The following is a 14,991-nucleotide window of genomic DNA, read 5'->3' as shown; positions in this document are numbered from 1 at the left end:
AGACACCTAGGGCTGTGTTGTTTGGACTCACTGAAAATTCAGGCAACCTGAATGTATTTAGGAGAGACACTCATTTTTTTCCCTCCTGTGTTCTTGTTTATTTAAAAACTTTAAAAAAAGATTTACTTACTTTATATGCATGAATGTTTTGCCTATATGCATACATGTGCACCCCATGTGTGTCTGATACTCACAGAGATCAGAACTGGACTTACAGGTGGTTGTGATCCACCATATTGGTATTGGAAACTGAACTTTGTTCTTCTTTTTTTAATAGCACAGAATAATGTTTTCATCTGCATGTTTTTAAAAAAGATTTATTTATTTATTATGTATACAATGTTCTGCCTGCATATATGCATGCAGGCAGAATAGGGCACCAGATCTCATTATAGATGGTTGTGAGCCACAATGTGGTTGCCGAGAATTGAACTCAGGACCTCTGGAAGAGCAGCATGAGCCCTTAACCTCTGAGTTATCTTTCCAGTCCCATGAACTTGGTTCTTCTACATCAGTGGTTCTCAACTTGTGGGTGGTGACCTCTTTGTGGGTTGCATATCAGATATCCTGAAAATCAGATATTTACATTACAATTCATAACAGTAGCAAAATTACAGTTAAGAAGTAGCAGAAAGTATTTTATGGTTGGGTCACCACAGCATGAGGAACTGTGTTGCAGCGTTAGGAAGGTTGAGAACCACTGTTCTAATCTATTTGAACCCTCACATTTTGTTCTTTTTAAAAGAATTTTCCTGATAAGACAAATCTTTTATGTTACTTTATTATTATTATTATTATTATTATTATTATTATTATTATTTTTGACATGTGGTCTCTTACTGAACCTGGAACTCACCAAGTTGGGTAGAATAGTCAGCTGATCAGCTCCAGGGACTTAGCTGTGGGCCCCATCAGAGCTGGGGTCATAGATGCCAACCACCCTGGTTTTCGTGGATGCTGGGGACCAGAACTCAGCAGATGCTCACATAGCAGCAAGCACTTTACCCACAACCCATCTCTCCAGCCCTTATCACTGTTTCCATACACGCACACAGTGCGCACAGGTGACAGCCACCCTCCCTTTGTCCTCTCCTGCTTCTTCACTTCCTGTTGACTCCCTCCTCTCCGAGTCTTAGACAGCAACTTTATGTTGGATAGGACACTGGAGAATTAAACACCCTGTGTGTTGATTTTAATGATGGAGGCAGCTGTTACTTGTTCAAGGGTCAGCTTGCTCAGTATCAGCTCAAACACTGGAATTTTGAAGTTGCTTTCCTAAAAATCAATTTTTTTTTTTGTTATCTGTAATGAATGTAATCTTTAACCTTGCTCGGATGTGTGCTGCTCTTTTTCAGTACGGTGGGGAGCTGTATTTCAGTGACGTCTATGCTAGCCTTGAAGTGCCAGAAGACATCAAGTCACACAAGGTTTTATGGGGTATGCATTCTTGTTTTATTTACATCAGTGATTATTGACTAGTGTAGAGCTCCATCCTGCAAGTACATTGGGGTGAGACCACTGGCTGGGAGAGCAAATGGCATAAGGCCAGAAGGTTCGATTCCTTATCTACTACCCAGAAACAATATGAGGGCCGGTGAGATGGCTCAGTGGGAAAAGGCACATGTGGTTCAAGGCTGGCAATCTGAGCTTGATCCCTGGAATACATGTAAAGGTGGAAGGAGAGAACGGATTCCACAGAGCTGACCTCTGACCTGCACATGTGCACTGTGGCACAAATGCCCATGTGCCCCTCCCCACCACCACTATAAATAAACTTTTTAAAAAAGTGACATAATCTCAGGCAATTTAATTAATCTGTTATTGTTTCTCTAAACTGTAAAATGAAAATAATAACAGACTACTTTAAAAAGCTATTCTGAAGAATAAATGAGATGGAGTTTTTATTCCTTTATTGTCACTTAAGAGTCTCTAGACGTTAAGGAGATAAATGCATCCTCATGATCGACTTTTGCATTTAAGCTAGCAGTGGTGGTACATGCCTGTGGCCTCAGCTCTTTGGAGATGAAGCAAGAGGAACAGTGTTCACTCAAGGCTGGAGCAGGCTGCACGATGAGACATAGTCTAAAAAAAACCATCTCATTTTTAAAGAGATCGTGTTAACATTTTCTTATTATACAGTAATATAAATGAGTAATGTTTAAAGCAGGAAAACAGGGCCTATGAGGTGACTCAATTGGTAAATCACTTTCCTTCCATGCCTGATGAGCTGAGTTCGATCCCCAGAACCCATATAAAAAGGTGCATGGAGAGAGTAGATCTCTGATCTCTGTATGTGCCCTCTGGCATTTGTGCCTCACCCAAGAAGATGTGTACACACACACACACACACACACACACACACACACACACACACACACACGGAAGAGATGGCTCAGTAGGTAAAGACGCTTGCGGCCAAGTCTGCAGCCTGAGTGTGATCCCCAGAATCCCCATGGTAGAGGGAGAGGACTAACTCCAGAGCGTTGTCATCAGGCCTCCACATGTACACTGTGGCATGTGCTGTCTCTCATACACACAGAAGACAAACAAACACAGATACATACATACATACATACATACATACATGCATACATACATACATACATGCATGCATGCATACATACATAAGCCAAGTATTGTTGCACACCTTTAATTCTAGCACTTGGGAGGCAAAGGCAGGCAGATCTCTATGAGTTCAAGGCCTAGCATACATAGAAAGTTCCAGGCCAGCCAGGGCTACATAGTGAAAGCCTATCTCCAAAAAAGCAAGATAGTAAATAAGCAAAATAATTAAAACAAAACATTCCAAAAAATACAAAAAATATATTTCCTAAGTCCCAACATTTTTAAAAAATTTTCTTAGGTGGGCATTTTGCCTGCATGTAGGTCTGGTAGCTGTGCAGGCCATATGAGGGTGTCCGATCTTCTAGAACTGGAGTTAGAGACAATTGTGAGCTGCTCTGTGGGTTCTGGGAATCAAACCTGGGTCCTCTAGAAGAGCAGCCAGTGCTCTTAACTTCAGACCTATCTCTCCAGCTCTGGTCTAAACATATATAAACAGTATTATACAACTGTGTTGTTCAGCTTGAAGTGTTTGTTTACTGGTGATGGTTAAGTTTGTCTATAACTTATTGGTGTAACACATAAAACTTGTATGAATATCTTTGCACTGAAAAAAATCTGTAAAAATGTCTTGTGAACATTAGTAGCAATTATTGTTCTAGTAATAGATCGTTATGGGACTCATCTGGAGTTAAGAGGCCGCAGAGTTTATGCCGTTTTATTCCCACTGACAGCACCTTTCAGAGTGTGGATTAACACACACACACACACACACACACACACACACACACACAAGTATTGTGATTGTGTCTTAGTAGAACCAACACATCAGGACTGTCCTGAAAACGATTCTCAGAGACCATTAGCTAACAAATTCTGGGTTTGGTCATCACTCTCTAGGCCTTGTGGATACTTCCAGGCCCTATTTCTAGGCCCTATTTTTTTGTTTTAAATTTACTATAATCATTTTTTTCTTTTTTAGTTTTTTTGAGAGAGACAGGGTTTCTCTGTGTAGTTTTGGTGCCTGTCCTGGATCTCGCTCTGTAGACCAGGCTGGACTCAAACTCACAGAGATCTGCCTGACTCTGCCTCCCAAGTGCTGGGATTAAAGGTGTGCGCCACTGCCCAGCTGGCACATACCTTTAATCCTAGCACTCGGGAGGCAGAGATCCATCTGGATCTCTATGAGTTCAAAGCCACCCTAGACTACATGTGATTGATTCAGTCTAGGAGAGAAACAGCCAGGCAGTGGTGGCACACACTTTTAATCCCAGTACTTGGGAGTCACAAGCCTTTAATCCCAGCACTTGAGATCTCATGCCTCTGCTACCTGTATTTGGGAAGCACACACGCCATTAATCTCAGCACTAGGAAGTGATATGGCTGGGCGGAGAAAGGTACATAAGGCTTGAAGAGACAGGAACCAGAGCTGAAGCTGAGGACTCAGAGGCTTTCAGTCAGAGGACTCGTGGAGATAGGATCTCGCCTTCCATTCAGCCTGAGGATTCGGTAGTGGTGAGAAGTTTCTCTAGTGGCTTGTTCCTTTGTCTCTGATCTTTCAGCATTTACCCCAATATCTGACTTTGGGTTTTTATTGTAAGACCATTTAGGAATTGATGCAATGTACATCCTTCGCTCTTGTGGTTTTGTTTTATTGAGAAAGAACCTCACACTCACTAGGGATGAATGTGGACTCTTCATTATCTTCCTCTATCTTCCAAATGCTGGGGTTCCAGGTGGATGCCTCCATGGCCAGTTAGGTCCTACATCTTAATACGATGTCCTAGTTAATTGTACAGGTTATAAATGTCCATAATGCTGCTCTAAGTACTGACTGCTCTGTAATTTTTCTCTTAAGGTGAATGCCTGGGTGGTGCTTTGTACTGGAAGGATCTTGCCATCATTGCCCAAAAAATTGGGTTCTGTCCTCCGCGTTTGGTCACTGCCAATCTCATTACAGTTCAAAACAAGGAACTAGAAAGTGTCATTGGTAAGAAGCAACAGCAGAGACCCTGTGACTGCCGTGGGAATGGTTTCCGTTCAGTGCTCAGTTAGTTTAAGGAGCAATTATTTTTTTAAATGAGCATTAGTGTTTTGCCTGCATGCATGTCTGTGTAAGGGTGTCAGGTCCCCTGGAACTGGAGTTACAGTTATGAGCTGCCATGTGGGTGCTGAGAATTGAAACCAGGTCCTGTAGAAGAGCAGTCAGTGCTCTTAACCCCTGAGCCACCTCTCTAGTCCCCTTATTGAGTGATTCTTACCGAGGGAAACTGCATCATCTGAAAGTGTCCACCTTGTCTCCTGAATAATTTCAGCTCCTCCCTCAGAGAGATATTTAATAAAGTATTTTATTTCAGTAAATAGACTGAAGCGCCCAGAAAGAGAATTGATGGCGTGCAGTAAAGGAATTCACCTTTACATTATGCGCCATCCTCGTTTGTTGAATGCCGCCGGGGTGCAGGAAGTGAGCCCTGTGTGTCTGCTTTCAGGTGACTGTCGCTTTGTGTCTGCCACGTTTCGACTCTTCAAACTCCCAAAGACAGAACCAGCTAAAAGATGCCGAGTTGTTTACAAAGGAGGAATCACAGGGCATGAGAGAGAACTAATCTTTGATGCAAATTTCACATTCAAGGTAAAAAGCTGCCCACGGGGATGGCAGTATGGCTCAATAGTAGAGCACTTGCCCGCATGTGCAAGGTCCCATGTTCCATCTTCAGGTTTGTGGGGTGGGCAATACTGGTACCTGTTATTTCTGTAGCGTTCTTACCCTTGTGCCTCCCCACCTCCACCCCAGCCACAGCATCTTTCCTGGATCTTCAATTTGACCTTAAATTGCTTCTCACTATTCTGATGTTGGTTGGTTTGTGTGTAATTTTGTTTTTCCCTTAATTGAAGTCTTCATTTTGCTTACAGTAGAGTAATAAACTTTTTATACTTTCTTTTGACCAGTGATTCAAAGGCATAGAAATTAACAGACCCTTTTAATTAGTTTAAAATATTTTAGGTTAGCCGGGCGGTGGTGGCGCACGCCTTTAATCCCAGCACTCGGGAGGCAGAGCCAGGTGGATCTCTGTGAGTTCGAGGCCAGCCTGGTCTACAAAGTGAGTTCCAGGAAAGGCGCAAAACTACAGAGAAACCCTGTCTCGAAAAACCAAAAAAAAAATAAATAAATAAAAAAAAATAATAAAATATTTTAGGTTTAAGAAGTGCTTCAGGTTTGGAATTCCTAATAAGAACATATTATCTGAATGAATACCCAGTGGCAAACCCTGTAAGATGCTGGTATAGAGGGGCAGGGATTATCTTCAGAGCACCTCAGCTCTTGAGAGGAGGGCAGAGACACTCTGCTTTGTATTTCTGTGACATCCATTAGATGTCTGGTTGATTTTCCTTCTATGAGGACTTTGTCAAATGCCCATTACATGAGGTCCACAGCCTTTGGAATATTTTGACATATTTACTCATTCTGGGCCACATCCTGGAAGGCCATCTTTTAAGATCTGCACGGCTGTCAGACCCTCCGGATAATTAATGGCATCCCCGCCATTCCAGTGATGTGCTCCTATTCCATCTGTTCCTTCAGAAAACTTACTAGGCTCCCCAGAAGGCTCCTGGGGAGCCTTTTTGGGTCCCCTCTGTCTTTTGGCCTCTTTCTCCCCCCGGGCTGTCTCCTGCGCTTGCCTTCCTCCCCTTTCTTTAGACTCTCGCTTTTCACACTCAATCTTCTGCAGTTTTCTAGGCATCTGCTGAATTTCTTTCAGTCTTCATCATAATCCAGTTCACAGGTAAAGGCGAGATGGCAGGCTCTTCTCCCCAGTGCTCTAAGAGTCTGCATGCCTGGGTTTTATTTCAGTGGCTCTATCGTTGTCTTGAATGGAGGCATTTGGCTTTTGTGAGATGATAAGGACGCTGATTTCCTTGACGCACTGAGTGGCCATCATTTAGGGCTTTGGTGACGGTCTCTTTCTTCTCATTTACCTGATGGTCCTTGGGTATTTCCATCCCATCTTTCTCCCGACTTTTTCCCCAAGTTAGGGTCTTACTATATATAGCTCTTGATGGCCTAGAACTCACTGTGCCGACCAGGCTGCGCTTGAACTCAGATCCGCCTGCCTCATCTCTGTCCCCTGAGTGCTGGGATTGAAGGCTTGTTCCACCACAGCTGGTGTCACCCTCGTTTCCTGAGGGCTGTCGGCAGCTGTGCCTTCATCTTCAGTTGTTAAATCACTCTTGTCTCCATGGCTGGTACGTCTTTGTTTCCTGTCTCTTGCGGTGGTTCGATTCCTGGAGATTGTCTTCTGCGTTAGTTGGTAAGTAGCAGGCGGCACTTACCACCCCACCACGCTCTTTCCCACTCCATCTGGAAGCATGTTTCCTCGGTGTATAGGACACTCAGATCTGGCTCACACGCTTCTCAAATACTGGAAGCTCTCACTCTGTAGAAGCCCAAGGTGAGGAGGTGAGTGGAGACTGAGGAGGCTGTAACTGATCACAGGTCTGGGTGTCACACTGCATGATCTCCTGCTTGTGTGTATTTATTAAGTAAATCAGAAAAGAATTTTTCTCAATATTATAAAAATACTTTTAATTGCATTAAGGCTAAAAAAAAATAGTATAATAATGCCAGGTGGTGGTGATGAACACCTTTAATCCCAGCACTCAGGAGGCAGAGGCAGGTGGATCTCTGTGAGTTTGAAGCCAGCCTGGTCTACAGAGTGAGTTCCAGGACAGCTGGAGCTGTTACACAGAAAAGCCCTGTCTTGCAAAAACAGACAAACAAACCCCCGCCCCCCCCGAAAATCTAAGTTTATTTTAAGTGTGTGGGGGCGGGTTATGCATATGAATACCGTGTCCACAAAAGCCCGAAGTTGTTGGATCCCCTGGAATTAGACCTGCAGGTACTCAGGAACCACCTGACCGGGTGCTAGGAACCCACCTCAGGTTGTCTAGAAGAGCGACAAGCACTCTCAACCACTTTTCAGTTCCTCCTCTTGTCTATTATTACTTGCGTGTGTTTATGTGTGTGCACATGTGTGTGTTTATACACGTGTGGAGGTTGACTTTGTCTTCATGGATCATTCTTCATCCTTTCTATTGAGGTTCCTTGAACCTAAAGCTTGCTGATTTGACTAGTCTAGCTACCAGCATGCTTCAAGGATTTCCTTTTTTTAAACTCCTGAGACAGGGTTTCTCGGTGTAACCCTGGTTATTCTGGAACTCACTCTGTAGACCAGGCTGGCCTTAAACTCAGAGATCCACCTGCCTCTGCTTCTCAAGTGCTGGGGTTTAAGGCGTGTGCCACCACTGCCCAGCTGCTTCAGGGATTTCTTGTGTCCAGATTCCAGCAGGAGGGTTCCAGCCAGGCTGCCGTGCCCACGTGGCATTTATGTGGATGCTGAAAATTCGAACTCTAGTCCTCATGCATACCACAAGTGCTTTCTTTCCCTGAGCCGTCTTCACAGCTCCAAGCATCCTTAAAAAAAAAAAAAAGACTGACTTCTGTGTGTGTTTTGTCTGCATGTATGTATGTGTGCACCACATATAAGCCTAGTGCCCATAAAGGCCAGAAGAGGTCATTTGATCCCCTGGAACTGGAGTTAACAGATGCTTGTAAGCAACCATTTTGGGGCTGGCAACTGAACCTGGGTTCTCTGCAAGAACAGCACCCCAAATGTATATCCTCATACATAAAAAGAAAACCACAGGGCTTACTGTAAAACTGTATGTGGTTCTGTTTCATCAGCAGCCTCGCACTTTGAATTGACTCTGTCTGATCATTTCCTCTTTAGCTTGATTTAATCTTGTGTTATTTTGTTTATTGTGGCCACAGGAGCGATGGGTTGTACTAGATACACAATGTATAGCCTAGGTGTGTACAAAGCTATAACATCTAAGCTTGTGTGAGTACAAATTTATGGTGTTCACATAGTGACAAAATAGTGTAATGGCAGGCATACTTCTTTTAAAACATATACACCCCTGATATACATATGTAAATTATAGACATGATAACTCCCGCCTTAAATATTTCAGCCTGCATCTCATATGAATGAAATATTTTTCTAATTACAGTACTATAATCACGTCTAAGAACTTGGATAAAGCTTCATTCAGACATTCTATAGAGAGACCAGTGAGCATATGGAAAAGCAGTATGGCACAGCAGTGTCATGTAATCAAGCCGTTTGTAAACAGAGGGCTTTGTTTTCTCAATGTAGAAAAGTACAGTCTTTGGAATCAAATACCCAGGCTCATATTCTAGCTCTGAGAAAAGTAGAATGTCACTGATGCAAAAGTGAAGTTCTTTCCTCGAAGAGATAAGAGCTGGTTTATTTTGGAACCAAATATGATGACCCTGGTCCAAGGAGCATAGGTTCAGATTTCCCCAAACAGCACATCACACTATGGGAAAGGTTCCAGAACAAAGACATGTATAAATTAAAGTGTCTACCAAATACATTGGTGGAAGCCACGGGTAGGCGGTTGTGGTAAGCCAGACAGGGGAATATTCTGCTATAGGTTTCTGATGCTATTTGATGACATTCTTGATTTTGGGTTGGTGAAGCTGATGATCTGCTGAGAATACATTGTAAAGTTCAATAGTCAGAAGAATGTCAGGGTAGACACTGGTGTGAGCAACAGATGTATGTCAGGGGACTAAAAACATGTCAAGATGATCTGGTTCTGGTCTGCAGCATTTTCACTCCCCACAGTCTTGAAGTTCAATCATTTGGCCTTGTAGACTCTTGAACATGGGTGCACAGACAGCGTTTCTCCACACACCTCTCCTCCGCATCTTCCTCCGCATCCTCCTCCACCTTCCTTCTGCTTCTTCTTCTTGGGTCTTCACAGTTCCCCCTGTTGGCCAAGCATCACATTTTGTGCATGCCAAGGCCCAGTATTGTTTCTGTCCTGTGGTGCTGGGAAGTCTTGTTCCTAGAATCTGATAGAAATGAGGCTGAGTAGGCATGGAAGCAGTCTTCAGGAGAGAGAAAAAATTGGTAAGATTTTTAAGGAAGATATCCCTGGATCCTATCACCGAATCTACCAGCCATGATCTGGGTCTGGTTTTGTTTCTCTTTTTCACCCCTGTATCTGACATAATGTTTATATGTGATATATAATAGACTATAACACCTAGAATTAAAATAATAAAGAACACAGTGTGGCCTAAAGAAGCAAAAGTATTAGATGAGAAAAGCAAGCATTTTAAACAGCCAAAGAATCCCCGGATGTCCCCATTCTCCTTAACCAGACTGAGTGCCTGACTCCCCACGCCCACGGTCTTCTCCCTAATGAATTATTTTATAATTATTTTGTAATAACCGAACCAGGGTCCTCTGGAAGAGCAGCAGGTTCTCCTAACTATTGAGCCACCTCTCTAGCCCCCATCTTTAGTTTTGATATAACCTCTAAAAATTTTAAATTGCTTTTCCATTTATTTTTTCTTATCATCTTTTAACTTAGATGCAGTTCTATGTAGAGGTCTTATAAGTTTTGTAAATTACTAATTTTATTATTTATTTTTAAAGATGATTTAAATGTCAGTTAAAGCAGATTCATATTTATGATTTAAAAAGTTTTTTTTCTAATTGAACTGGGTGTGGTGCATGTCTTTAATCCCAGTACTTGGGAGTTAGAGGCAGGAGGATCTCTAAGAGTTGGAGGCTAGCCTGGTCTCAAAAAAAAAAAAAAAAAAAGAAAGAAAGAAAAATTGTATTACCTAGGACTTCTAGTTAGTGTGCAGAATAAACCAACTTAGCGGTTAATTGAGTCTGGAGAGGTGCCCAGTGGTTAAGAGCGTTTGTTGCACTTGCAGAGGACCTGAGTTTCCTTTCCAGCCCCACATGATGTCTTCCAACCACCTGTAATCCCAGTTCCGTTGGATCTTGCACTTTGAATTTACATGCTGGAATCAACTAGCTGGAATACCAAGTAATCTGTTTTTTCTGAACATTTCTCTTTACTTTAGATATGGAAGGAGTGTCAGGGGAAAAAAAAAGACTCCCAACAAATGATCAAACCAAACCACTGCTAGAAATCAAATGCCCTCTGATTTGAGCAAACAAACAGGGCAGAAACCTAAAAACTTTCAAAACAGACAACACTTGCGAGCAAACAAAACCAGATAGTCAACAAATAGGATTCCAAGAACCAGTTCAAAATAAACAAATGGATGAGCATCCAAAGCAGAAGGACTCCTCAGTAGCTGCCAGAGGATGCTTAGATGCAGGGTCCTCATTGTGAGATTTTTTTTTTTTTTTTTTTTTTTTTTTTTTTTTTTTTTTGGTTTTTCGAGACAGGGTTTCTCTGTGTAGCTTTGCGCCTTTCCTGGTACTCGCTTTGGAGACCAGGCTGGCCTTGAACTCACAGAAATCCGCCTGCCTCTGCCTCCCGAGTGCTGGGATTAAAGGCGTGCGCCACCACCGCCCGGCTTGTTTTTGTTTTTTAAGCAAAATCTGAGGCTGGGAATGTAGCTCAGTTGGTAGGGTGCTTGCTTAGCATGTATGAAGCTGGTGTTTAATCCACAGCACTGCATGAAAACAGGCATGGTGGTACATGCCTGTCATCCCAGGAAGGTAGAGGCAGGAGGATTAGGAATTCAAGTGTTAATCCCACTGATCTCAAAGAAGACCACTACCACAGATCAAAGTCAAACTTGAAGCAAGCTTTAATTAAATACTGGCCAGGTGGATGGGCACTGGCCAGGTCCATACCCGGGTTCCTGGGAAATGGCCCCAAATCAAGTATGTCAAAGGCTTAAGGAGGAAAACCCGTAGTTCAATGCATTTCCCACCAGGCCCAATCGGGGTGAGTGTACATCCTGACATATTTTCTGCCTACATACCTCCAGCCCACATGTGATCAAGCACATCCGGTATATATGGGTCAAACAAACCTGTTTAGGGGAGTGAAAACATGTGGCTTGTTATCTCCCATAAACAATAGCCTCCAGCATTTCAGGAACTATCTGTCCTTGGGCAAGGGGTTTGCAGACCAGAGGCATTTTTGTTGTTTCATGAATCTCTTAGGCATAGTAATTAAAATTTAAAATGTAAGGTTGGCTCTCACACAAGGTCATTCCTGGGTACACAGCAATTTCAAGGCCAGCCTAAATGACAAGAGATACTGTCCAAAAAGAGAGAGAGAGAGAGAGAGAGAGAGAGAGAGAGAGAGAGAGAGAGAGAGAGAGAGAGAGAGAGAAAGAAAAAAAAAGAAAAAGAAAAAGAAAATCTTACTGAAAATGCTATATTGGGTATGGTGGCACCCATTTGCAGTCTGAGCACATATGAGGTTTAGGAGGAATTGCAGGTTCAAGGCCAGCTTGGGATATAAGGTGAGTTCCAGATCAGCTTGGGATACATCATTGGATTTTGTCTTTAAAATAAATTTTAGAAGGGGGAATCAGATAGATGGTCCAGTGCTTGCTATACGACCACCAGGACCAGAGTTCAGATCCCAGCACCACGTGCCAAGCAGCTGTCCTGTGTACATAGATCATACCAGCTCCAAAGTGAGGCAGAGACAGGAGGGCTGCTGGGGCTCACTGGCTGCCAACCCGGCTGAGAGAATGTGAATGCCATGCTCAGGGGGAGACTGCCTGAAGGAACAGACAGACAGTAATAGGAGGCATTACCCAGTACTTTCTTCTGGCCTCTACCTGTGCTTAGGCAACATGCCTTCAAACATGTGCATACACGCATACAAAAATGCTTTTTAAAAAGTTTAAAAATTAATAAAAGAGAAAATACTTACTGAATAACATGCATTGCTTTCTATCAGTGGTTCTCAACCTTCCTAATGCTGTTTACTACAAACCCTTTACTACAGTTCCTCATGGTGTGGTGACCCCCAACCATAAAATTACTTCGTTGCTACATCATAACTGTAATTTTACTACTGTAATGAATCATAATGTAAATATTTGTGTTTTTGGATGGTCTTAGGTGACCCCTGTGAAAGGGTCATTAGACCACAAAGGGTCATTATAACCCACAGGTTGAGAACCACCGCTTTTATATAACTCACTTCCCAAGCATCTTGGGAGTCACAGAAATATGCTTCAGAAACAACTGGTCCAAAGTTTCCGTTTAACTGATGAAGTAAAGTTCCGGGTGAGATGGTTTCCCTAGCTGTCTCTGAAAAGACATTAAATACTGAGGCAGTGTCATTTAAGAAAAGTGATCCTGACACTGCTCAGTTGACCATCTGCAAATAGACATGACATCAGTAGAGGGTCTGAGGACAGGAGAGTAGCACGTTAGAGGTTGGTGTGGTCCTTTTCCCCGAAATGCCACACTTAGTAAGCTCCTGGATATTTTCTAATAAATTCAAAGTGCTGGGCTGGCAGGATGGCTCAGCAGGTAAGGGTGCTTGCCTGGGGAAGCCTGGCACCTGAGTTTGATTCCTGGAACCAGAAGTGCTAAAGTGACGTTTTTGATACTCACTTTTCGCTGCCCTTTAGGAAGGCGAAGCTGTTGACGTGGATGGAGAGACTGCAGCTGTCTTGAAGAACTCACGTTTTGCTGGAGAGTTTCTCTTCACACCTGTCGGAGCCATGCTGCTGGCTACCCAGGGCTGTTCTGAATTAGAAACAAAGGTTGGTTTGACTTTCAGTTCTCTACTTTAAACAGGGCCCTTAAGACAACCACAAACTCCAGGCTCTGCTGAGACAATAGTTTTCTTTGCCGCTGACTACCACAACTAATACGTATAAATAATTTGATTTGATTTGACACATTCTTTTTATTTAAAGATTTATTTTTATTTTATGTGTATGGGTGCTTTGCCTGCATGTATGCCTGTGCACTGTGAATCCCCTGGAACTGGAGTTACAGACAGTTGTGAGCTGCCATGTGGGTGCTGGGAGTCAAAGCTGGATCCTCTGGAGAAGCAGCCAGTGCCCTTAACCCCTGAGCCATCTCTCCAGCCCCTAAATTCTTTTTTCCCCCTAATTCTTAGCAAGTCAATAATCATCTCTGAGTTTTGGGAATACCTGTGAGTTAACTGAATGGAAGGTATCTGTAAGTCCTCTACAATTGTGTTTGTGTATATACTTTCTGGGAAGCTGTCGAAAGGGCCCAGATACAAAAAGATTCAGTTACCACACAAACACACTACATGCTGGACCCAGTACCACATGTCCATAACTCTGCTGACTAAGAATAAGGGGGAGCATTACTTGAATCCAGGAGTTCAACCAACGTGGTAACAAAGGAAGACCTTGTCTCAAAAACAAAACAAAACAAAACAAACCCTAACCCCAGGTGAACATTATAAACGGCCTATATTTCCTTCTGTTAATTGCCAATGCTAAGATAAAATTAAATAATTCTTACCAATTTAACCACTTAGAAACTTAAAAAGATTTTTTAAAACTATTATTATTTGATTTTATTTCTGTGGGTATTTTGTTTACATGTCTGTCTGTCTGTGTACCACATTTGTGCCTGGTGCCTGCAGAGGCCAGAAGAGGGCATCCAGTTCCCCTGGGACTGGAGTTTTAGACAGTTATGAGCTGCCATGTGGGTGCTGGGACTTGAATCTGTGTCCTCTGGAGGTGCAGCCAATGCTGAGCATCTTTCCAGCACTAAAAACGTTTTTTAACATTTTTAATTAATTAATTTATATGTTTATTAGTGTGTTTTTAACATTTTAAATTAATTTATGTTTATTAGTGTGTGTTTTCAACATTTTTAATTAATTAATTTATATATTTATTTTTGTGTGTGTGTGTGTGTGTGTGTGTGTGTGTGTGTGTGTGTGTGTGTGTGTGTGTGTAGGTGTTCAGAGGTCAGAGGATGGCTTATGGGAGTTGGTTCTCTTTTTCTATCACATGGGGTTTAGAGATTTGAACTCAGGTCACCAGCTTTGACAGCAAGCACCTTTACCTGCTGAGCCCTTTCATTGGCTCCCCATTTGACATTCTTTTTTGTTGTTGTTTTTCGAGACAGGGATTCTCTGTGTTGTTTTGGTGCCTGTCTTGGATCTGGCTCTGTAGACCAGGCTGGCCTGGAACTCACAGAGATCCGCCTGGCTCTGCCTCCCGAGTGCTGGGATTAAAGGCGTGTGCCACCACCGCCCGGCAATTTATGCTTTTAGAAATAATAACTCGGTAGCATTTAGTTCACTCACGAGGTCGTACAGCCATCAACACTCTACTTCCAAAACTTTCACCACCTCATACCCATTGAGCAGCGATTTCCAGCCCTCCTCCCACTGCCTCTCAGCAGTGACTGGTTGGCTTCGACTCTGGTTCTGCCTCTTTTGGACATTTCATATGGCTGAATTCATACACACATGGCCTTCTGTATCCGACTTTTTTTCACCCGTGTTTCCAAGGCTGCTTCTTCAATGGGAGCATGCATCAGAGCTTCACTGCTCGGGGTAGAGCTAGAGCACATTTGTGTATCTGTCCTCCACTGGATG

General features: G+C 42.9%; 1 protein-coding gene across 4 annotated transcripts in view; it reads left to right on the top strand.

Moving 5' to 3' along the window:
* Nucleotides 1-14,991, top strand: part of As3mt (arsenite methyltransferase) — a 49,018-nt gene that overhangs the window by 20,375 nt on the left and 13,652 nt on the right. For all 4 annotated transcript variants that reach the window (XM_052761163.1, XM_052761164.1, XM_052761165.1 and 1 more), the window contains 4 exons: nucleotides 1,356-1,437; nucleotides 4,421-4,552; nucleotides 5,052-5,194; nucleotides 13,028-13,162. In XM_052761163.1, coding sequence (XP_052617123.1) covers nucleotides 1,356-1,437; nucleotides 4,421-4,552; nucleotides 5,052-5,194; nucleotides 13,028-13,162 — 492 coding nt within the window. The remainder of the gene's footprint in view (nucleotides 1-1,355; nucleotides 1,438-4,420; nucleotides 4,553-5,051; nucleotides 5,195-13,027; nucleotides 13,163-14,991) is intronic.

This window comes from Peromyscus californicus, unplaced genomic scaffold, assembly GCF_007827085.1.
Source record: "Peromyscus californicus insignis strain IS unplaced genomic scaffold, ASM782708v3 Scaffold_4__1_contigs__length_199733344, whole genome shotgun sequence".
Classification (NCBI taxonomy): Eukaryota; Metazoa; Chordata; class Mammalia; order Rodentia; family Cricetidae; genus Peromyscus; species Peromyscus californicus.
The sequence above is the reverse complement of the archived record's forward strand: the minus strand, read 5'-3'. Positions and strand labels throughout refer to the sequence as shown.